The 23,179-nt window shown below is 42.5% G+C and overlaps 2 protein-coding genes across 3 annotated transcripts in view; one reads left to right on the top strand and one right to left on the bottom strand.

Moving 5' to 3' along the window:
• Window positions 1-23,179, top strand: part of mtor (mechanistic target of rapamycin kinase) — an 81,714-nt gene that overhangs the window by 14,121 nt on the left and 44,414 nt on the right. For both annotated transcript variants that reach the window (XM_023407710.2, XM_023407709.2), the window contains exons 19-28: window positions 913-1,163; window positions 1,276-1,362; window positions 2,993-3,160; window positions 7,672-7,784; window positions 8,172-8,334; window positions 8,822-8,914; window positions 9,325-9,471; window positions 10,068-10,210; window positions 11,947-12,109; window positions 13,525-13,670. In XM_023407710.2, the coding sequence (XP_023263478.1) occupies window positions 913-1,163; window positions 1,276-1,362; window positions 2,993-3,160; window positions 7,672-7,784; window positions 8,172-8,334; window positions 8,822-8,914; window positions 9,325-9,471; window positions 10,068-10,210; window positions 11,947-12,109; window positions 13,525-13,670 (1,474 nt within the window). The remainder of the gene's footprint in view (window positions 1-912; window positions 1,164-1,275; window positions 1,363-2,992; window positions 3,161-7,671; window positions 7,785-8,171; window positions 8,335-8,821; window positions 8,915-9,324; window positions 9,472-10,067; window positions 10,211-11,946; window positions 12,110-13,524; window positions 13,671-23,179) is intronic.
• angptl7 (angiopoietin-like 7) lies at window positions 16,631-20,048 on the bottom strand. The gene is made up of 5 exons (XM_023407711.2): window positions 19,492-20,048; window positions 18,232-18,332; window positions 17,957-18,151; window positions 17,526-17,721; window positions 16,631-17,412 (listed from the first exon to the last, which is right to left on the bottom strand). The coding sequence occupies exons 1-5, from the start codon at window positions 19,850-19,852 to the stop codon at window positions 17,243-17,245; spliced, it is 1,023 nt and encodes a 340-aa protein (XP_023263479.1). The 5' UTR covers window positions 19,853-20,048; the 3' UTR covers window positions 16,631-17,242.

Raw genomic sequence — 23,179 nt, 5'->3', positions numbered from 1 at the left:
GAATGAAAAGTAGCCCAAAAAAGAAACGGTAATATGTTTATGTTGGCAAACAAAGTTAGTTTTCCATAGCTGCTCTTGAGGTTTTAAACAAGACGAAACACACAGTCATCAACTATTACAGTGAAGCTTCGTCTTAAAATAAAAAAGAACAAAAAAAAAAAAAACATCCTTATTTGATTTGTTGGCCGGTGCTATAATGAGAGTTGGTGCCAGAACTGACAAGTGTCCAGCAGCAACAAGCCAACAACATCTCCTCTCCTATCAGCCCATTACTGTTGTCAGAATTTATCACCAGCACCAGAAGCATTTACTGTATTTAGTGCGGAGGAAAGGAGGCGTCGACAGACACAGACTCACACACTGGAGAATGATTGCTTGGCTAATGGTCTTGCAGAGTCATGACAGCATTGCATTCACTCCTACATATTCACAAGGGGTTAATGCAGGAATTGGATTTATAAAATATGAATCCTTTAAGCCTCTAGCTCTTAGTCTGAGCTTCTTTGTTACGTTACTGATCATTCTGTCTTGTGCTTTTGGAGTCATCTCAGGTGGGCGCCCACCTCCCCATGAGGGGAGAGTATCCATAGAACTAAATCATCTCCATTTATAGACAGTTTGTCTGACTGTTGAATATCTAAACTCTACCAGATGACTCAGTAGCTCTTTCATATTAACACTTTTCATTACTTTTTTGAGGACGTAGCATTTGAGCTCTTGTGTTACCATCAGGAAGCTTCCCTCAGATAGTTGACAAAAGTAGAAATACTTGGCTGGAAGTACCAGCGGCTTTCTCATTTGTTTATTGCACATCGTATAATCTTCCTCAAGAGTGTGAGACGTTGCAGATGTTGCATGATTATTCAGTAACAAAAACAAAAGTGAACCCCTCTGTTTTCTCTTCCTTCCCAGCTGACTACAGCACCAGTGAGATGCTAGTGAACATGGGCAACCTGCCCCTGGATGAGTTTTACCCGGCCGTGGCAATCGTCACCCTGATGCGCATCCTGAGGGACCCTTCACTCTCTAACCACCATACTATGGTGGTCCAGGCTGTCACCTTCATCTTTAAGTCTCTTGGCCTCAAGTGTGTCCAGTTCCTTCCCCAGGTCATGCCCACTTTCCTCAATGTCATCCGGGTCTGTGATGCCAGCATCCGAGAGGTAGGCAGCACTGCAGAACGAGAGGGAAGAGGCTGTTTCCTGGTTAATGTTCAGATATTCACAAAGCGGGTCTCTCACTCACTTCGCCGTCTGTGCTCTTGTTGTCGTCCAGTTCCTCTTCCAGCAGATGGGAATGGTGGTGTGCTTTGTGAAGATCCACATCCGCCCCTACATGGACGACATCTTCACCCTCATCAGAGTGAGTAGCTGTGTCAATACCCCCACCTTCCCCATCCCTCTCCATTCTCTAAGCACTGATCATCCTGCCCCTCTTGTTTTCTTGTGAGTCAGGCAAACAGCTGCAAACTCTTAATTGCACTCAGTTGTGCTCTCTACTTTCCTCATTAGGAGTAATGTGTTCAATGCCTTGATGAAAGTCTCCCTTCATGTCACACAAAAAAACACATCATGTGTGGTGTGATACTTAACCGTCAAGATTAAAAGAAGCTGTGTAAGTCTGAGAATGAGAAATCATGTTAGTTATAGTTGGACAATATACTTTTGTTCCCTTTGTTTAGAGTTGCTCATTGTTTAGAGTTACTCTGCTAGGACCTGCTCTTTTGTACATTTCCACTCATTCATATCCAATAAAAAAAAACCTCTGACATTCACTCCTATCACATGATGTGCAAGAACTCCTAAAGTCATGGCCCCTGCGCTTTCACAAACACACGTGTCTAGCACACAATGTGACTGTCCTTGTGTCAGAATTTTAGGTAACATTGTTACCGACACTTTTGCGATGGCGGTAAACGGTGACTCCTCCTGGAGAAAAGTAATCGAGAGAACTGGACCAATGTGCCTCGGGTCCCTCTGAGTTCATAAACGGCGAGTGAAACAAAGAATCTATTCAGTTTTGCTCCAGCTCAGTTCCCGCATCCAGATGAGGAGGCTGGAATAGCCATTCAGGATGTACACTCACTTGCACTCTAGTCAGCTGCCACAGGGAGGGAAAGCAGGAAGTTGGGGGCTGCTCGAGACCTCTGGTCACCGACAAAACACCTCTGCCAGATCTCACAGCTGAGGCCCATTGACTGATTGACGTATTGCGTGACTTCAAGTCCTCCAACTTAACTCCCAATTGTTATAATCGCCAATGTACACAGTGGCCATGTCTAAATTTTCCAAAACGGTGTCACAAGTCACACAGAGATGTGATGTCAGTCCCAGTTGACAGGAAATTATCTCCATTCCTCGCTATCTACGATTATATTGCTTTCTCTCTCTTTCACTCTCTCTCTGCCTCTGGCATGTGAACGTTTTGTATTTCCAGAGGGAAATCTGTCTGAACGTCTCTCTCACACTCACCTCATTGATGGAAACACATTTTGACCCAATTCCTCAGACCGGCAAAAAAAAAAACAACCCCTCAGTACTATACCAGAGCAAGGTGGATGAGGTAGTGCTTTGAGCTAAGCTGCTTTGGACGTACCCTCAGAATATTGTAAAACTTTATATACAGAAATTGGACTTGTATTAATTTAGGTCACTCATATTTAGGCCAGTGGAGTCTTTTTGTTAGCTCAGCAAGTATTCATATGTTGGCTCTATGTTTTAAGAAAATATACCTGCAGATATTATTTAACTGTTGTTGTTCAGTTCAGGTGGTGGACTAACTTTAATCTTCATATGATATTAGAGCTGGGAAACTGAAACCTAGCATCAGGTCACTGGGAGAGTGGATATGTGTACATTCGACTTACAGTACTGCAGTCCACTTGCGTGCTGTACAAAGCCATGCACAGAGTTTATAGTTTCTCAGTATTGGAAGAAATACTCCATGTGATGTGGTTCTAACTAATAACAACATGCTCTGCTCTGTGCTGCAGGAGTACTGGACGCCAAACAACCCCATGCAGAACACCATCATCCTCCTGATTGAGCAGATTGTGGTGGCACTGGGCGGAGAGTTCAAGCTCTATCTGCCTCAGCTCATCCCACACATGCTGCGTGTCTTCATGCACGACAACAGCACCGGGCGCAGTGTCACTATCAAGGTGAGTGAAAGGTGGTGCTGTTTACAGATGACAAAAATCTGCAGTCCTGCTGTAATTATAGGCTTACACCAGGCTGAAGTAGAGAAAGCTTTATTGTCTATGAGTTTAGAACAAGAAGAAAAGCTGCTATTAGTCCCACATTGACTCACAGAGGTTATCCTGGACAAAATAATACCAGATAACAACTAATTCTAAGCTTTTATTATTTGACAGTCCTCAGAAGGTTTAGCAGTAAAACATGCCTTTTGTCTTTATAAAAGATTGAGAAATAAATGTTTTGTGATTTCTTTTGTTTGTTTTTCTAAAGTCAAAACGTTCAATTATACAGAATATGAAAATGTACTGAATAAATCAGAGAAGAAAAGTGAAAAACAAACATACAAACTGAACTGAAAAATATAAACAATAGAGGAACAACACATTGAGAGGTTGCAGAGATGAATCCGGAAAGGCTGGAATTGAAATTGTGGTCACAGAGCTGGAACAGCTTAAACAAAGTGTTCTCAGAGCCCTCAGCAGAGACATAACAAATAAAAAAATATTGCTTGGAAACAGGTTCATGCTGCCACGAATGCTTACTCAGCAGAGTGCAGAGCAGCAGCAGAAATAAAAATGAAACTGACTCATTTGAACGTACAGTACTTGCAATAAACAGAGACCAAACTGCCTGCTGTGGTCCACTGCACAGGCAGTATAATCATCATCATCATCATCATCAGAGAGACCCCAGTGTGTGTGCTTTTAATAATGTGCTCATAATGAGGTTATTTTCTTAGTGTAGTCCTCTCTATGATTTAACTGTCTTTTTTTTTTTATACTGCCTGAATATGTGATATGATATGTTTGATCTCAGTTTTCTATCTGAGACCGTCACTGTTTTCTCATGCTCATTTATTTACCGTTTGCAAATCTGAAGGATTATACCAGTTTTTCCTCTATTTTGTGTATCATGTTTTTAATATACAGTAGTCTTTGTTGAACCCAAAGCCCTGTGTGTAGTGCAACATTGATAAATCCCACATTTTGCCTAGAAAAAGAGTGGAGCTTTTCCAAATGTGTCCCATGTGCACATCAGTACATCAGATTGCAGCAGGCTTTTGAGTCGAGAGAATGAGGTTTGGGAACTGTGGATGTAGAACAGCTGAATAAGCCGATAGGTCACAGAAATTAAAAAGCTGAATGGAAGGATCTTTAATATGTTGTAGCAAGTAATTGCTGATTAGTAATCTAATTATATCAACAGAGAAGCAAGTTTGAACAGTTACTGGAGATTTTAATGTAGCCGGTGTGGGTTTCGACCACTAGCAGCACTGTAGAGCCACGCTTTTATGAGTGTGTCCCTGTATGAGGCACAGGCAGGTGGGCTGCACGCTACACATTCCTGCAGACGGTGTAATGTTATTTCACTAATCAGCAGTTTGTGGCGGTAACGCTCCAAGCCAAAAGGAAAGAAAAAAGGTGACTGCTAACCTTGGATGTATAACATGGATATAAACAGTGCAGTTTCTAATGCTTTCAGCACACGTACCTTTAAATACCAACATAGCAAATGATTTTTTGAACCTTTTCGAGGGAAGCCTAATGGCGCAGTTGGACTGAAATTCGTTTCCCATTCAATGCGGAACAGAGGCGACACATTCACTTCCAGCTGCGTATTGACCTGCCTCCGGTGCGTTTTTGCAGAGTTCAGCCTAATTGAACTTTGACACACACAATTGCGAGACTCTCCAGTGTCCAGCTGGTCTGAGAGATAGTGTTGCATTGACCTCTCATTCAGGAAATATCGCTTGTGCAGCAATAATAAAAGGAGCAGAGAAGGAAGGGAGGCTGTTTGGCTGCAGTGGGCCAGGGCGCAGACACAGGTTAATAAAACGCTGTAAAGGTAGAAATTTTGTGGAACGCTGTTGTGAGCATGTTAGCTATGGTTGCTATAGTAGTTTATGTGTACATCCCATCTTGCATTATTTCCTGTTCCCCCTGCTTTTTAGCCACACAGCATAAAATAAATATTACCAGGCGGAGAAAAGTGAGGTGATGTACAGGAAAGAGGGAAAAGCACTTACACATCCATATGTGCTTGTAGTTGCTTCCTACAGTCTATTCTAAAATATGGACAACTGAAGGTGAAATATCTTTACACACAAATATATGGTAGGTGTAATAGAGACCGTTCAGTGCCTGTTATTAATTATGGCAGTCGAAGAGTAATACCCGTGTCACAGTATAAAATGACCCCAAACAATGTTATATAACTGATTTTCTTTTTTTTAGGTCAGAGTTTACCACTCAGCTCACTTTGACATTTGACAACTTCACTGATTAATGTAGGAAAAGTGACACATTGTGTGTCATAAATCCGGTGGAGAAAGTGCAGTAATGAGATTGAAAAGATCATATGTCAGATCCGAGTTGGTATTTGAGTACATAACTTCATTTTTCTAGCGCTGCCAAGAGGAATGAGTGTTTAAAAACTACTCCCATCACTCCACACTCTTTGAGGAAGCACAGGAGCGCAGCCCACATTTGACTTACTGTGGCACTGTTTTCTGTTTGTGGTTTCCGACAATATCCATCAAGACCGTTCAGGTCTAAGCCGTTCGCTTGTAATGCAGCAGTTCAAAGACGGTATAGACCTGTAGCTAACACACTCTCCTGTTTCAGCAGCTGCTGCCAGTAGTTGTCAGGGTTTTCCCTCAAACCCTAAATCATGGTCTGGGTGAAGACCACAAAGGCAGAATCATAAGGAGCACTGTCATCTAGTGCTCTCGGCTCTGGTGCAGTTCTGTCTCAGAGTCTGCAGTATTAGATAACCCAGCAGCCCACAGTCTGGAGAGTCTATAACTGGGTCTGGAGCGTAATCTTAAGCACAGGATGGGGGTCATGAAATGGGGGGGACCTGGGAATCAGGTTACCTTCCAGTCCAGAGTAGAAGAAAAGAAAAACATACTTCCATCATTTCATTGAGTTCTTTTTTTTTTCTGTCCAGCCACCGATACCCCACAGCACAAGCACGCACACACACACACACACACACACACACACTTGCACACCTCCACCTCGGCTTCCTGCTGTCTCGCCGTGTGCAATTTAGACATGGTGTTGGAGGTGCGGGTTGTGTGTTGGGGGGCCTGAGGGTGGGTTTGTTGGCTGCAACATACGTCATCCTTTAAGACCACCATCTATCCACGTACGCTGCTCACACATGCTCCACACAAGATGGCTTGAACATTAGACCAAACTACAGAAACCCTCTGAAAAAACAAAAAAACAACCACACAGTTACATTTTTATTTAAGATGTGTCGTGGACAGCTGGCTGACTGGATGGAAACAGCACTCAAAACTTTACCTTCAGACTGTTGCGTCATGACGGCTTCAAAATGTCTGCACCAGAATCAGATTTGGTGTCACCCCATTAGAAATTACATGAAAAGTTTCCACAGCGCTCAGAAAAAAATTGGTGTGTTATCCTTATTATATTGTCTAATCATGATGGACGAGGATCGCGCTCAATTACGGGAAGTCACCTTATGGTCAGACGACAAGTAGGCAACCAGTCTTTTTGGCCGCCCCTCCCTCATCAGTGTCATTACCACGTTTTGAAATTGAAACAAGAAGATATACGAACAGCTGATGGATGTGTCTGTGCTCACTCACAATGAAACCATTGAGTGAGAATCCCATTAAGGTTTGCAGAGGAAACATCATTGTAATATAAGCTCCGATTTGTTTCCCATCTCAGTTGTGCTTCTAATTTTAATCATCTTGATGACACGAATAAATGATGCAAAAATTTAACTGGCACGACTACCACCAGGTTCTTAGAAGAAAGTGATCACGCAGTTAGTTAGTTAGGTGACGTACACGCTATGCTTTACTCAGTGCATGTGATGGCCACATTTCTCAGGAACATTACAGGAACATTATTTGTAAAGGTGTAATAGACGAGTGCACATTTACAACCCTGATTTCCTTTTTTTACAAAGGTATTTTGCCCCTGGAGGACTACAGGGAGGTGCTGGAAGTCAGATTTTGCACTTAGTAAAAGAAAGAGAAAAGAAATAAATAATAACAAAGAAGGGGGTTTAGGAATGGATAAACTTCTACAGACTCTAAAACTGACAAAAATCACATGTCACATGTATGTGTATTATATGACAGCAGGCCCACCAGCGCGCCCTGCATCGCGTGTTTCAGTGTGGAGTATTGTATTTGAAATATGCCATATTAGTGGCTCTAGTGCACTTTGTATTGTATTTTTGTGGTCCGTGTGCTTTGAAGCGACATACAAGTAAGTTATCTGGTTATTCGCTCAACTCATAGTATTGCAGGGTTTTCCTGGGAAGGCTAGCGTGTATGCCAGCACCTCGCTGAAACGCAACACCGTCCGGCTTTTCTTTTAGAGTTCCTCAAGAAAAACCATTTAACCATAACAAGCTCATTAAAGTGAAACCCGCTCATGTTGAGTGTTGCGGTATTTGGGACTGAGCAGCCTGTGCTTTTATTTTGCAGCTGCTGAACGCCATCCAGCTGTTTGGTGCCAACCTAGACGACTACCTCCACTTGCTGCTGCCTCCCATTGTCAAGCTGTTTGATGCCCCCGATGTGCCCCTGCAGGCCCGCAAGTCAGTACCGCACACAACTGCCCCTTGCGCTCACGCAGCTGTAGTTTGAGATCTAAATACTTAATATTTAAATCCATTCTCACTGGAATCCTCAATGGATTTTTATTGATTTAACTTAGATGTGTTATCTCTTAAGTTTTTTTATTTTAATTTGTGACACACTTTCACCACAGAACTGGAAAAATGAAACTAGAAGCTTCTTTCTAGGGCTTCCATTTTTATTTGCACTTTCTTTGACATAGAAGAATCTAGCTGGTAACTACCTCAACCTTTCACATGTTAAAAAGTCCTTCAGAGCAGGCCATGTCTCTGTTTGTCTCTGTCTTCCTAATATTTAAGTGAAACTGAGCTTCCTCTGTTCATCTGTTTTTCCTCTGTATGGTTCAGGGTTGCCTTGGAGACACTTGACCGGCTGACAGAGTCCCTGGACTTCACAGACTACGCCTCACGCATTATCCACCCGATTGTTCGGACACTTGACAGCACGCCTGAACTGCGCTCCACCTCTATGGACACCCTGTCCTCGCTTGTGTTCCAGTTGGGCAAGAAAGTAACTACAGCCGTCCCCGGGGCTCATTTTAGATGTAGCTATCATTCAGTAGACTCCTTCCTCCCTCCCTACTGCTGGCTTCACAAGAACAGCATTTCGGTAACCCCCCTACCCCTCCACTCCCACCCCGAGTTTTTATTACTTCCTGCCAGACTGTTGATGTCATTGGCCGTTTGACGGCGGGGGGTGGTGTTTATGAGAGTGGATGAGGTCACATTTACCCCCTCTCCCCCCTTCCTCCTGAGCCTTCCCCTCCCTTATCCCTAAACCATCCTATGGTTTTCAGGCCTAACCTCACCAGCCGCCAGTCCACGTGCAGCCACATCTGGCAGTGAATGTACAGGGGAAGCTTTTGATCTGAGGCTCATAGTGGTTAGATACTCAGTTATTTGGCTCATGATGAGGGGAAAGAGGTAGCAAGACTAAACCACATAAAGCCCACAAACACCCTTTTATTTACTCTGCTTTCCTTCCCTCTCATTTTCAGTACCAGATCTTCATCCCCATGGTGAACAAAGTGATGCTGAAACACAGGATCAACCACCAGCGTTATGACATACTCATCTGTCGCATTGTTAAGGTCAGTCCCCCTCAATATATCCAGCTTTTCTCACGTACATAATAAACCAGTCGAAACTTTGAACATTTCCAACATGTCTCCTGGATTCATGAGCATCTGTTCGTTATTCTCTGCCTTTTGCTGAGTCAGGTGCAAACACATTAATCCTCCATGACACAGAGCAACTTCACATGGTCCAGCAATAAATTACATAATAATAATAAATAAAAAACACTTTTTCTATGTGCAGTTCACCATAAGCAAGTCATTACCATGCCGTGTTTATCAACAGTTATCCCCCAGGAAGGAAATACACTTCCACGTTCACAAAGCATGTTTTGATGCATGACTCAACAGTCAGTCTGTGTGTGGGCTGTGTGTGTGTGTGTGGCCTGTGTATGTGTGTGTGTATGTGTTTGTGGTCATAATAGGGCTATACTCTGGCTGAGGAGGAAGAGGACCCTCTAATCTTTCAGCATCGCCAGCTTCGCGGTAACCAAGGCGATGCTCTGGTCAGCGGGCCAGTGGAGGCGGGGCCTATGAAAAAGCTTCACGTCAGCACTACGGCACTTCAGAAGGTTAGAAGGGGAAACTTTTACTGATTCATACTTTCATAGGGAGTGGTAACACTGAAGATGTCCAGCATTTTGTTTCACTGGTGCAGATGTTGAGTGCAGATATTGCACACTGTAAACAGTACAAGCCCATAGTTTACTTGTGGTGATGACATGCAGATCAACAAACTAAACTGTTGACAAAGGGAAAAACCAGAACAAATAAGCAGAGGAACACAGTGACTGCAGATTTAATCATACAGGGAACACGGGGGTCACCGTACGGTTTGATGAATATGAAAATGAAAATGATGTGAATCATGTGCCTGTGGCCTTCACCGTCACCAGATCTCAGCCCAGTAAATACCATAGGGAGACTGACATGCAGACTGAATCACCACACTCCACCAACATCGTCAAAAAATACCTAATATGGCGGTCTTTTGGAAGAATGTGGTTCCATTCTTTGGAGAATTTGATGAACGGTAACAAAAAATTTTGTATGTGAGAATCTCAGCCAGATCATCCCACACCTGTGACACTCAGGTCTGGAGAAACTTCGTTGCTCCCACGTAGTTCCCAGTGACTTCAGAAGTGAATGACTCCTGTCTCTTTCGCAGGCTTGGGGTGCGGCCAGGAAGGTGTCCAAAGATGACTGGCTGGAGTGGCTGAGGCGCTTGAGTGTCGTCTTGCTCAAGGAGTCTTCCTCACCGGCCCTGCGATCGTGCTGGTCACTGGCTCAGACTTACATTCCCCTCGCCAGGTACAATATTTCTGTCACAGTAGTTCACTTCTTCCTTCTTCCTTTTATTTTCTTCGTGTCTCATGTCTTTAATGCTTCACATTCAATATGGACCACAGCAGCAAAAAATTTCATTTTAAAAGGTTAAAATTGCAGTTTTTGCCCATTAATCTACACTGAGTAATCCTTAAAGAAAGCTGCAAATTTATTAAAAATCAAAAACTGAAATCTCTCATTTACAAAAGTAAATAGGAAATAAATAGCAGTGAACTTTCTGTAGACCTCCGCAATAAATTGTGGCAAAGCATGGATCAGAGCGAGGGTAAAAAAACATTTCTAAAGCTTCGAGTGTTCCCAGGAGCACAGTGGTCTCAATAATTGTGAAATAGAAGAAGTTTTAAGTACCACTCGGACTCTTCCTGGAGTTAGCTGTCCGGCCAAACGGAGCAACTGGGTAAGACTGGGAGGCGACCAAGAACCTAACGGTGACTCTAACAGAGCTTCAGAGCTCTCCAGAGATGGGAGAACCTGCTGGAAGGACGACCAGCTCGGCAGCGCTGCCTCATTCAGGCCTTTATGGTGGGGCGTCTAGACGGAGGCCGCTTTGAATAAAAAGCACATGAGACAGCACACTCTGAGTTTGCCAAACAGTATTGAAAGGACTTTAGGAGCATGAGGGAAAAGATTCAATGGTCTGATGAGACAAAAATTGAACTGCTCTTCACCTGGCTAATACCATCGCTATGGTGAACCATGGTACTGGCAAAATCATACTAGGGGGCGCTTCTCAGCTGCAGGGACAGGGAGACTGGTCAGAGTGCACAAGACCCGAGACTGGGGTCACAGTTCCCCTTTGAGCACAACAGTGACCTGAAGCATACAGCCAAGACAACTCTGGAGGGGCTTCAGGACCCCGTACAACATCTGGAGATAGACCTGAAGATGGCAGTTCACAGATGTTCCCCATCCAATCTCATGGATCTCGAGAGGAGCTGCCAGTAGGAATGAGATAAATTGCCCAAATGCAGCCGTACAAAATTTGCTGAACTGAAGTTGAAACTTCTTCAAGGTGCCCAACTGTGATTGATGGAGCTGTGAATTGAATGAATTGATGTGAATACTTTTGTAAATTTGAGATTTCACTTTTTAATTTTGATTAGATTTGCAAAAATACGTAAAAAGATGTTTTCACTTTGTCCTCATGGGTTATTGAGTGTAGAGTTATGAATCTATAACACAGTAGTGTGCAAAAAAGTGAAGGGGTCTGCGTGCTTTCTGCGAGGCCACTGTAACCCCCGTATTAATGCAGAGAGGTAACAGAGTTTGAAGCTCTGTGCTTGTGCTTTGCACCTCTAGTGGTCGGAAAGCTGAGGGCTTTGGACAACCGCCGTTTAGTGCAGCAGTGAAAACATATAGCTCCGTTCATTGCGGAGCAGCTCAGGTACCAGCAGTACAAGACTGGTTGCGCTGGCTACTACTTTCCAGATGTGACTGTGTGTAACCGTAAATGTGAAGCAGATTGCGACTGAAAAATACAATAAATGCTCTGTGATCAAAGCTGTAAAACAACAATATACTCGGTTATACAGTCATCCTTCTTTACAAGCTACACAATAATCTTGCTACGGATTGATTTGCTGGTCTCCCAAATTCATTTAAAGCCTGCTTCTAAAAGAAATCCCAATTTTAATGTTGTGTCGCACATTGTGTGTCCTTTTTTGTTTTAATGCATAAATGCTGTTTCCGTGGCCCTACAGGGACCTGTTCAACGCGGCCTTCCTGTCCTGTTGGTCTGAGCTGAGTGAGGACCAGCAGGATGAGCTCATCCGCAGCATTGAATTAGCTCTCACCTCCCAGGACATCGCTGAGGTCACACAGACTCTACTCAACCTGGCAGAGTTCATGGAACACAGTGACAAGGTTAGCATTGAGCTGTAGCAGCTACATTAAACCACAGAGTCACTGTGGTGCAGTTACAGTTTCACACATGTAGTGGTTTATTAGTGTGCTTGAGGTTTGTATCTCAACTGCATTTTCTAAATACAAAGCTTCTGATATTGATATTCTATTTTAAAGGGCTGATAAGTAAAATAGGCTTTACCTGCCTGATAGAATATAATCTCTAAATCTACAGAGGTTAGGCGTTACTCTTACTACCAATGCCTCAGCTGTAACTTCTCCATTTTTTTCTCTTTAGCTTTTTATACAAACTGTCCAGCCCCTTTCAGGAACAAAAAGTACCTGCCCATTGAATGTGCATGACATTATATGGACTCTTTGATGTTGAAATACCATTTGAAAATAGGCTGTACTAAAATGTGTCTCCAGCTGGCAAAGCAGTAGCCTTCAAACCTCATGTGTTTTAATGTCGTCTTGACCCAGTTAATTTTATGTCTTCTATTGTCATCATCGCACCTTCTGACTAAGTTGTGCATGAAAGTATTCAATGTTTTGAATTTATGCACCTGTTTTAAAAGTAGAAGTTTATGACAGAATGTGCACAGTTTATCAGTTAGTAAATTACTTCCACACTCTCCTCATTTCATATTTTAGTGGCCCCATCAGTGTCACAATTCAGCGCAGTTTGGCAGACCTGCATTGTGGCATGAGCAACTGTGATGTGGGAAAGGTGCAACTGAAACGGCACAGTAAAAGGAATTGTTTAAACGGATGCTGTATTGCTGATTTGAAGTTTGCCCAAACTGCACTGCAGCAGACGACGGTTAATTAATGGGTCCAAAAATATGAGAGGTGATCGGAAAACATTCCGGCTGCTATCACTTTGATCAAACTGAGAACAGGAGTGTAGGAGATAACAGGTGTTGGAAGGTTAACAGAGAAAGCCTTTCAAGTTGGCACTTTCTCTCTCTAGTCGGCTGTTTGACCATGTGTTGGGCTAATTAGTGACGATACTGTTACGTTGAGGGCAGAAACCGTCATGGTTGGGTCATAGTAATAATAGGTTTCAGCAGGGACCCCCTGCTGTGAGGCTGCAGGAGAAAACACATAAAGCTTCCCGCTCTGAGCTAGTGGAAAGAAGAGCATGAGATGCTTTCTGCAGGCTCCCACACATCTTTTTGCAATTAGCTACGAAGGGCGCATAAATACAAATCACTTAAATGCTTCATCAATCTACCTTACTCCTGTCAGTTGCAAAAGAGTTACAGTGTGCGTTAAAATAAAAACAGTCAGTGAGACATGAGCAGAATAAAGTCTGTTGATGGCACAAACTGCACTGATTATGGATAGAGGACAGTAGAGGTCACGCACAACTATTCATTCAAGCTTCATCTCATTTAGGAATAAGATTTAATACGGTTTGTCTCTTTTTCCAGGGCCCTTTGCCTCTGAGGGATGATAATGGTATTGTGCTGCTTGGTGAGAGAGCTGCCAAGTGTCGTGCCTACGCCAAAGCCCTGCATTACAAAGAGCTGGAGTTTCAGAAAGGTCCTTCTCCTCTCATCCTGGAGTCTCTTATCAGGTAGGAGGTCTGAAAAACCCAGAAGCAAACTTTTGTTTTTCTCGTTTAATGAGAAGCAACCACAGCCTTTATAAACTGTGAGCAGCTGAACTCAAGTCTTTCTTATTCGCAGAATTTGACTGAAAACGGCAAAAATACGAGTTTTATTCTTGACATGAACTAAACAAATAAGAAATGACGATGCTTCATGCTCCACATAACTTATTCTTTGGTGTAATTTCTCCAAATAAATAAAAACAAATAAAACTCTCATAAACTTTTAGATCATAACATAATTCGGTGTCATTGGGAGGTAATTAATTGCTAATTTCTTTACTCTTCCTAATGATGCTCATCACAAAAACTAGGTTTGTCATGTACCTCTGTGATTAACAGTTATTGCATTAGAAGTTATTGCTAAAACAAACATTAAATTACCTTCTCAGAGTCAAATTTTAAACTAATAAATACACAAAGAAATGATCTTATACAAATCCTCCTGTCCCATAACCCTTTGATATCTTCTGTCATCTTTTCCATCCCCTTTTCTCATCCTTCTTTATTTCTGTGTTTTTGGCATGGTGCAGAGAAATCTGTTTTCCAGGCATTTAATTGGACGCTTGCCTCCTTTTCATCTACGAGTGTCTGGACTTGTGTTTCTCAGGGGCCTGTTTTCAATTTCTTAGGAGCCTTGATGATGATGAATGATGGGAGCCGGCACTCTGGTGTTTTCAATATCCCCATCTGGTTCTCACCTCTCTAGGATTTCCCATAAAAAGATCTAGAGGCCGGTGTGCAGAAAGCACAATGCAAACCTGGCTCGACTGAGTCGTGGCTGTATTAGGAAAAAAAAAAAAAAACGTGTTCATATCTAATGCACACTTTTTGATGACGAGGAGGCGTCGTCACTGGTATTTTAGTAACTGATGAGTCATGGTGTTTGTAAGGGAGTGCGATTATTTCAGGAATTGTTCCTTGTATTCTCTCATATGGATCTTCAGTTAAAATTCAGGGTATTAAACCTGAATAAGTGACGTACTCGTAATAGTATAAATTTTTATGAGTTGTAACTGGGACTGAATAATGTGTGATGGATTTTAAGAAAATCAAAAGAATTAGTTTGTGGCCTGAGTATATTCTCAGACCCCACAGCTCCGGATAGAGCCAGGGAACTGGTCACATTTTCCGCATTATTCCCAACAACAGAGGAACACTGTTAATTGAGCATTTGGCATTTGGGGTTATTATGGAGTGTCTTTAAATCGTCTTGTTCTCGTGGAAATTTTTGTTGAATTCGACAATATGTCATAGAAGATAATGACGGGGGGTGGGGGGGGTGAAAGGTGCATGATAGGTGTTATGAAGGTCTCTCTATGAAAGTAAAATGCATTGTAAGTTACAAAGGAACTGTGAATTTGCTGGTTCCATCACCGGTGTAATGACTGGAGCTGGGCCGTGTGGCATCTGGACCATGTGTTAATGATAAATGTATAGCCATATTGTCACCAGGAACCACGGAAATGCTTGGAAAATGGAATTTTAAATGACGTTTAGTTTGTTCAGACACATAGAGGGCTGCAAACTGTTAAGCAAAATGTCATCTTATGCTTTCCTCTAGCGCGGCTTTGGTGCATAATTTTGATTTAACCTCTAAACTGCTTCAACGGAATCAATGTATGAGTAGAAGGGGGCGGACACACAAGCAGGAAAACTTGTACGATGTAATGCAATCCAGTAGCGCTGCGATGTACCTACTTTGTGGTTACGATGTTGTACTTCCTGTTATGGCTCAGTAAGTGTGGTTTTCCCCTGAGAAAAATAACAAGTGGAACACCTCATACAATATAGTGTGTAGGTTTATTTATATACACAGGTTCATATAAATAAGAAGCAGAGAAAATAATTCACTTCAACAACATCACAAATGTTCCCCCAAGTTGAATCCACAACTCTCTGACACAGTCCCAAGAAAATTTAAACCATCCATCATAGTGGAATACAGTTTACCACAACACAGTGTCAGGATGCTTAAGTTTGACATAAAAATTACATAAACACAGTTACTGTAAAACAAGACCTATTTTATAAATACACACCATAAATATAATGTTATTGCTCAGGCTGAAATAAACCCATTAAAATGTTTTTTTTTTTTTATACCTTTTTGGATTCCCTGGGTTTGGTTTACTCTAAATACCTCCCTGAAGTTTAACTTCCCTGAAAAATAATGTGAAGTTCCTTTGCAGAGGATATGTTTCCTGAGCGAGGCATGCTGCCTCTGTGGAGACATAAAGGTTTATGTCAATAGTAAGGTATACGTCACTTGTAACAGACCTCCAATAGTTGCATTTACACCCTCCACCAGTGTTCAGGGTCTGCTGCTGCTGTTGTTGTTGGGAGACAAGTTTGAATACTTTGAGTCCTGGTCGTTTGTCACTGTCTGACCGTCTTTTTTTAAGTGCCCTTTATTGCTCTGTGGCCATTTCTTTTACAGGGAAGGGTTAAATGCTGTGCTTTAATTAGATGTTTACCCTTACTAACGTGTCACCTTGTAAAAGGAAGAGAATCTGACTGAGCCCACCACTGAGCCTGTATGGGCAGTGCTCCCTGTCTGGAGGTATTTGAATGCTCCAAGGAATTCTGTTGGTTCAAAGCAAAATGGTGTTATTGTTGTCAGAGTAGTAAACCTGGAGGCATTTAACTCGATGGCAGAATGGAGTGTGTGTGTGTTTGTGTGTGTGGTCTTCATTCCTGCCTTCTGTTTAGCTGTCCTGGGACCTTTTGGCCAGGCTGTCAGGACACGACCCAAGAGTCAGAGGTCAGCGGCTCGGGGGCAAATTTGTCGCCATTATTGGAAATGAATGGACGCCTAGGAAGACCTTGACTTTTCTTTTAGACTCCCATTGATTTTCTCACAGCTATTCTGAAGTGAGGAGAATGATATGATGAAGAAGAAGGAGACACATGCACTATTCACTATGTTTCTTTTAAAAAATATGTTTATTTTCTATCACATAAAACAACATAATTACAGACCTGTACACATTTTACAAATTACACATTTCCATCATCAATGGTTAGGATTTTACAATAAAATGCAGCGTAATTCATAGAAAATACCTTTTGGTGTTTGGTCCCATTCCAGCAACTCACAAAGATCCTTTAGATTAAATAGTTCCTACCAGTCCTTAATGATTTAATCCCGAACCAGACCAGTCTGGGCTGCTTCTTGCCTCTACCCATAAACAGCTTGTGTTAACTAAAAAATACATCCTAGTGCTTTCAAGACAAATGAGAGAAGGAATCAAAATCTAGTTACCCATATGGGACAGTGGTAAAGAGCATCTATCAAAGCTTTTTAAAAAATAAAAATATATTTACTGATAAATACACAAAACGAACTACAATTTACAATCAAACACGGCAGACACATTACACATTCATCTGACTGAAACTTAACCAGACCATCACAAACAACAATTTTCATTCCTTTCGCAGTCGAGGGAAGGCTACGATTCGGTTGAACAGGTATGAGTGAAATCTCTCAGCATTCGCGCTCATTATCAGGATCCAGGAGACTCGGTGGAAGGATCTTATGGTTGAAAACCAACAGGCCGGACCTTCATCTCCACTTTCTTGAGGGAGTAGTTGGGCCCGTGCCAGCCGTACCAAGTGATCCCATCTGTGTTTTTCGTGTGCTCACCGTAGCGGTAAAAAACGCCATTCAAGTTTGAGTCAGTGCAGCAGTTGTACCAGTAACCACCTGCAAGGAGGCGAGGGGGGGAAAAGAATCAGATTTATTGCTCTTTTGAGGGAAATAATCTTCTGCAAATGACTACATGGATTGTTTGGGTTTGCGTTGTTCTCATTATTTACCTTTGCGCAGGGAAGCGCAGTCGTCCACACATTTGTCATTGTCCTTGTTGATGGTGCTGAAGTTGGTGTTGTTGTGGTAGCGCAGGGAATCGCCAGCGCTCCCGCTGTAGTTGGCAAGGAAGAGCTTGTAGCTGTTGAGCTCATTACCCACAGTGAAAAAGCCGTACTCAGCGTAGCGTGTCTGTCCTTCCCAGTCCTGCATTGGAAAACACATATAACACGATTAAGAGAGGGACTATTGTTGTAGAAGCTGAGAATATTAGCTCTCACAGTCGGCCTGACGTCTCCAAAAGTTTGATTTATGAATAATTTTCTTTCGCTCTGTACCCCGCAGGGATAAATTGAAACCGTTTATGCATGGCTTACGTATTCTTGCTATTTTAAGAGTTTCTGGCCAAGCCTGCGTGAGTTCTGTGTTCTCTAATACGTACCTCCATCTCAATCCTGAGCACAGTGGGCTGCCTTGTTAGGCGGAAGATGTGGTCGTTGCCCAGCCAGAAGTCTCCACGGATGGATCCGAATCCACTTTTGTACTGCTTCCAGTCACGGTTGAATGATGTCAGGCCGACTTTGCGCCTTTGGATTAGAGTCCAGCCTCCTCCATTCGTATCCATATCGCAGAAGACCTGAAAGCATTCAGCGATATTTAACACGGCGCAGAGAGAAGAAGTACACAAAGAGGACACGAGACTGGAGCGGAACTTACGCTCAGCTCAGGTGTTCCCAGGAAGTCATCTTTAGGCAGTTTGTACTCGCCAGAGATCTTGTAGTTCTTGCTGTAGAGCGATGCACAGTCATATATGGCATCTGGAATAAAAAAAGGAACATCTTAAGTTATGCTAAAACCATATGCAGTTTCATGAGCAGCTCTCATAATCTGAATGTCATAAATTCTAACAGCTTCACGGAGGATTGAGTAATTGGACATATGAAAAAATGATCTTTTCCCCCGACTAGCAGCAAAATAGATGAAAACAGAGTGTGATATGCATCGTAGGGCCCAGATTTCTTGCATCGTTCCCTTATTTTACTCCTGTTACAGTATGGTCATGCCATTAATAGGGCTATGAGATCACTATGGAGCAGTGAGCCCAATACTTAAAAAGTCTATGTAAAAAAGAAAAAAGAGAGAGATGGAAACCTTCCACTTCTTTGTAATCTTTGCATCCCTTCCTGTTCTGCTCTCCCATCTCTAATTTACTCAAGTTTTAAAAAGGTCTCTGTGTTCTCTGTGCCAGTGACATGAATGTGGCCCTGTTGGACCACACAGTCGAGGTAGTGTAATAATAAACTACGTCATGCCTGCTTAACCTCTCTGCGCCAGCCAGGGCTGATTAGTGGCGCATTTTAAGTTGAGTTGAATGGCGGAGACGATACGGCTCCAAATGAATGCTTTTGACTGCTGCCGGGCGGCTCACTGTTATCTACCTCAGAGCCAACGCACAGGAGCGATGGGCAGGGCTGATTATAGTTTTCACAGCTGCGATAAATATATAGTGTTCTGTGTGCAAAATATTTGACCTATTTGAGAACTGTTGTGTAAAATTTAGTTGCTGGCATCACAGTGACATGAGGCTTCTCTCAGCTTGTGGTATATCTCATCAGTTCAAGAATGAGCAGTCTCTGAATGAAAAGAAGCCTTGGTGAGATATTAAACTTCACACAATCTAAAAATATGCAGAATTGAGAGAGGCTGAAAAGGTTGCTAAACCAAAAGGCACATATGAGGTTCAGTCATATATAAAATCTGCGTCCAGGTGCGGAAATGATTAAAGACCTGGAGCGTGAACTTTTAACAGCAGCTGCAGATTGTAAGAGGCAGGTCAGAAATGCACCGGAGTCACTGATGGATCAGTTTTACCACGTGATCAGCTAAAACCATATTCCTGCAGTTTTTTTGAGAGATTATAACATGAGCAAACCACTTGAGAAAGAATGTCATTACAGTACAAGTGTTAATGCTCACCTGATGAGCTCTGAGGGGCAGAGTGTAGGGTTTGCAGCTGCATGATCTCCACACGGTTGTTGATCTCTGAGTACTTGCTCTCTGCCTCCGTGACCCGAGCTTCCTGCTGCCGGTTCTGCTTGTCCAGCTCCATTATTTGCCTCACGACGCTCATCAAGTCTGTCTCCTGCTTGCGACTCACCTCCTCGAGGAGGCTGGTCAGATTGGCCACCTGAACCTTGAGAGAGCGCACCTCGTCGCAACACTGAGCCTTGGCCGGCTTTGCGGGTGCCAGTCTCTTCTTAGGATTCTGGGCCCATGTCTCTGCTAATAGGAGCAGCGTGACCCCCAGAGCCACTACACTCAAGTTTACCTTTGCCATTTTCTTTCTAAAATTACAAATGCTCTAGATTTCTACACAATCTCAGGCGTCTTCTGCTTTTGGTGATCAGAAGTAGTCAGTCCCTGACGAAGATCTTTGCTAGAAATATTGAATGAACGCGAGTTTCGACTGACCAATCGAGTGGGAGCTCTCTGTTGACCAGCGGCTCACTCAGGCTCCGTCTTACTTCTTCAGTGAAACCCTCCTCTGCCTGAGCATCTTAAATATTTTGCATGTGGGTCCTCCCCCTCTCTCTGCTGGTGCACACCAGTCACCATGCTGACCCTCTCAAACCTCCTGGGTGGAGGACCTTTCCCATCCCTCCTCCTCCCCCCTTTGCCCCCCCCCCTCCTCTCCTCTCCCCTCCTCTCCCCTCATCTTACTTTCACTCATTCCACAAAAGTTTCGCCCACGTTTCTCCTCACTCAGTCGGATGTTGAAGGTTTCTGGGCAGTAATGTTTTTTCTCTGTTTTTTTTTTTGCCTGTGACTGGAAGAGCAACATAAGGAGCTGAGGAAACAAAATAAAGGCTACTGTCTGAACTTGTTGTGCCTCCACTATTCGCCACTTGTTACTCTGTGGAAATGCAAACTCCGAAATGCTTTTCTATTTAACTCACTCATTCAGCTAAACAGAAACATCGTTAAAACATTTGAATACTGGTTTTAGGCAGTCGTATGTAATTTTCTTCCCTTTCTTCACAATTACTTTGTTAATAACAGTTTTTACTATATCCTTGGGGCAAACCATTTCTTCAGTGAATTCGGTCTTTACATGCCGAGAGATGTGTGAAGTCACTAAGTACTCTTAATTGTGGGTTAAGTGTTCTATTGATGCTCCCTTTTTTTTTTTGACAGATGTTAAAGCAGGCGTGTTTTTTCCCCTGAGCGTTTCAGCTTCAAATATCAGAAGAAGAAAGTTTAGTGAAACCTTTAGGATAGAATTAGACCAAAATACAGTTTGCAGTAAGTGGAAAGAATTTGTTCAGGAGAAGAATCTGAATGTGCTGCCTACGTATGTAAAGGCTTTACACTTTGCCATCACACATGTTTAAGTGGTATAGCGTTAATCCGTTGGAGGAGAGAACAACTAATTGAAGTGATATTCTTGTGGCTTTTTTTGAATAGCAGATGGAATTGGCTTTTATTATAGCACAGAGATTTCCAGGCTGCAAAAATTAGATTTTTTTAAAAGTTATTAAGCACCGTAAAAGTGCTGGAAACACTGTAATCACCCAGATATAGAGTGCTCTCCTTTTCTTTCTTAAATGTGACTTCCAGAGCTGAAAAGATCAGTTAAAGCATCAGTTAATCACTTAATGATTTTACCCCAGGTCAGTGTGTCTGTCTGAATTAGGTATAACAGAGCTCCACAGAATGGTTTGTATCACGTTACATGGACTAATTCACTCAATAATTTTTGTATTACGCTAGATTTGATTTATAGGGGAAACACTGCTGAAGGGAAACACTCAGAGGCATTTAATATGAACATTCAAGTTTAGGAGTTTGAGCCATGTTTAACACCTACATTTGTGGAAAATACAAAGCAGCCCTTGGCCCAGTGAATGTCTTCCTTTCAAAGTCTGCTGGTGGTTGGAACCACCATTTACAATCTGCTGCTTTGATTTGTGTGGCTTAATAATGATGTTTACAAAGTTCTTTCTTCTAGATTGTTTTCCCCTTTAAAACTTTTAACATGTAACCGGTGGAGGGGGGAGAATAAAACCTGCGCAATGTCTGGGAAATCTAAGATCTCTATTCAGTGGGATTTTTTCAATTTTTATCTCATCACAACTTCCCGGAGGAGCTGTCACCCCTGCCAACTTGAAGGAGACACCTTTCGGAGATTAGGGACAAGGTGGGGAGGGAGGGAGGAGGGGGGGTGATCAGAGTTTGTCATGAGCAATGAGGCAACGGATCATGCATGGATTCCTATGTATGATCATTGCTGAACAAAGTAGTGTTACTGCCACGGTGAAGTGCCAGAGTATTCTGTAGATGCAGGCACTTGTGCATAACGACTGAGACATGGCTGCACCACGACATTCCTGTCTATTTTTACTTGGAAGTTTTTGGCCTTTCCCCTTCTCCACATGGACGGGACCGAACTGTCTGGAAAAAGACAAGGACGTTCAATAAACTGTTCAAAAAAAGTTGACAATACACAGCAAAGTACAGTAGAACTACTGTGTTTAAGCCTCTGAAGACCCTGTTGGGTTTTGGGACCTCTTGCACTATGGAGCGATGTTTCTGTGAGCGTGTCTCATGCATGTGCACATGGAAGATGTGATGCACATTCCTGCTTGGACTGAAACTAAAAATCACTGAGTCAAAGTCTGCCTCAGCTGCTGCACACACTGACTGTTGACAGCTGATGATTCTGCGTTTAACCTTTTTTATTTTTTAATGTAACTCTCTGAAGTTTATGGACGTGCAAATCACCAAATAACCCCATTAAACACTATTTCTAACTTGAAACACATGGTAATGGCCAATCATTAGTCCATATTTGTGCCATCACTTGCATATGAATTTAGTTTCTATAAATATAAAACACAACCAGGGGGCGTTGACTCGCTGATACATTTATATGAAATTATGTAATGTCTGAAAGCACAACGCTGGGAACAGTGGGGCAGATAGTGTTGAATATCACAGATTTGGAGCAAAAATAAAACTTGACACTTCTACCCTCGTCTACCATCTTATTACATAATTTCCCGCCACCAGTGATGTGTTTTTCTTTAAAACCTCAGGCTCTTTGTGTCCCTCCTGCCAAATGTTTGGCAAGTGTCCCTCACTTTTCTCGCTCGTTCAGGCGAACGGAGAAGGAAAACGGTTGAGATCGGTCTGCTCAGCATCATCACTGCGGTTCAGAGCACAAATAAAAAAAGTATGACTTTCCTTTTAATTCCAAAATATTACACAATTATGAATCGGCCTGTTATATTCTTTTGATGTGTCACGGCGTTGAAACGAAATATTTGGATGTGTATAGCTCTTCCTTTTCCCAGGCATTTCGCTCCCTGGATGTTCCTGGCCAATTTTTTTTACAACCGGTCACTACTTTGCAATTTCCCTTTTACTCATTGCATGGGTTTTTTTTTTTTGGTTGTTGTTGAATGTTGACATGTGCTTTTAGTTTCCTGTATTTCTTTGATTTGTGAGACACATATGGGAGTAATAAGACATTTGTACAAGCATAATTGAAAGATAATAGGCTGCTTTCATTGCTGGTTTGCTGAGAGGTTTTAATTGCCCGACAAATTCTAAAGTTTGATTAGATCCGAGACGGTTTCCTCTCAGTTTCCCTCATTTGTCAAAA

Source organism: Seriola lalandi, unplaced genomic scaffold (genome assembly GCF_002814215.2).
Source record: "Seriola lalandi dorsalis isolate HSWRI2012SDOR001 ecotype SW California unplaced genomic scaffold, Sedor1 jcf7180002054345, whole genome shotgun sequence".
NCBI lineage: Eukaryota > Metazoa > Chordata > Actinopteri > Carangiformes > Carangidae > Seriola > Seriola lalandi.
Note: the sequence above shows the minus strand (reverse complement) of the source record. Positions and strands in the feature narration are given on the sequence as shown.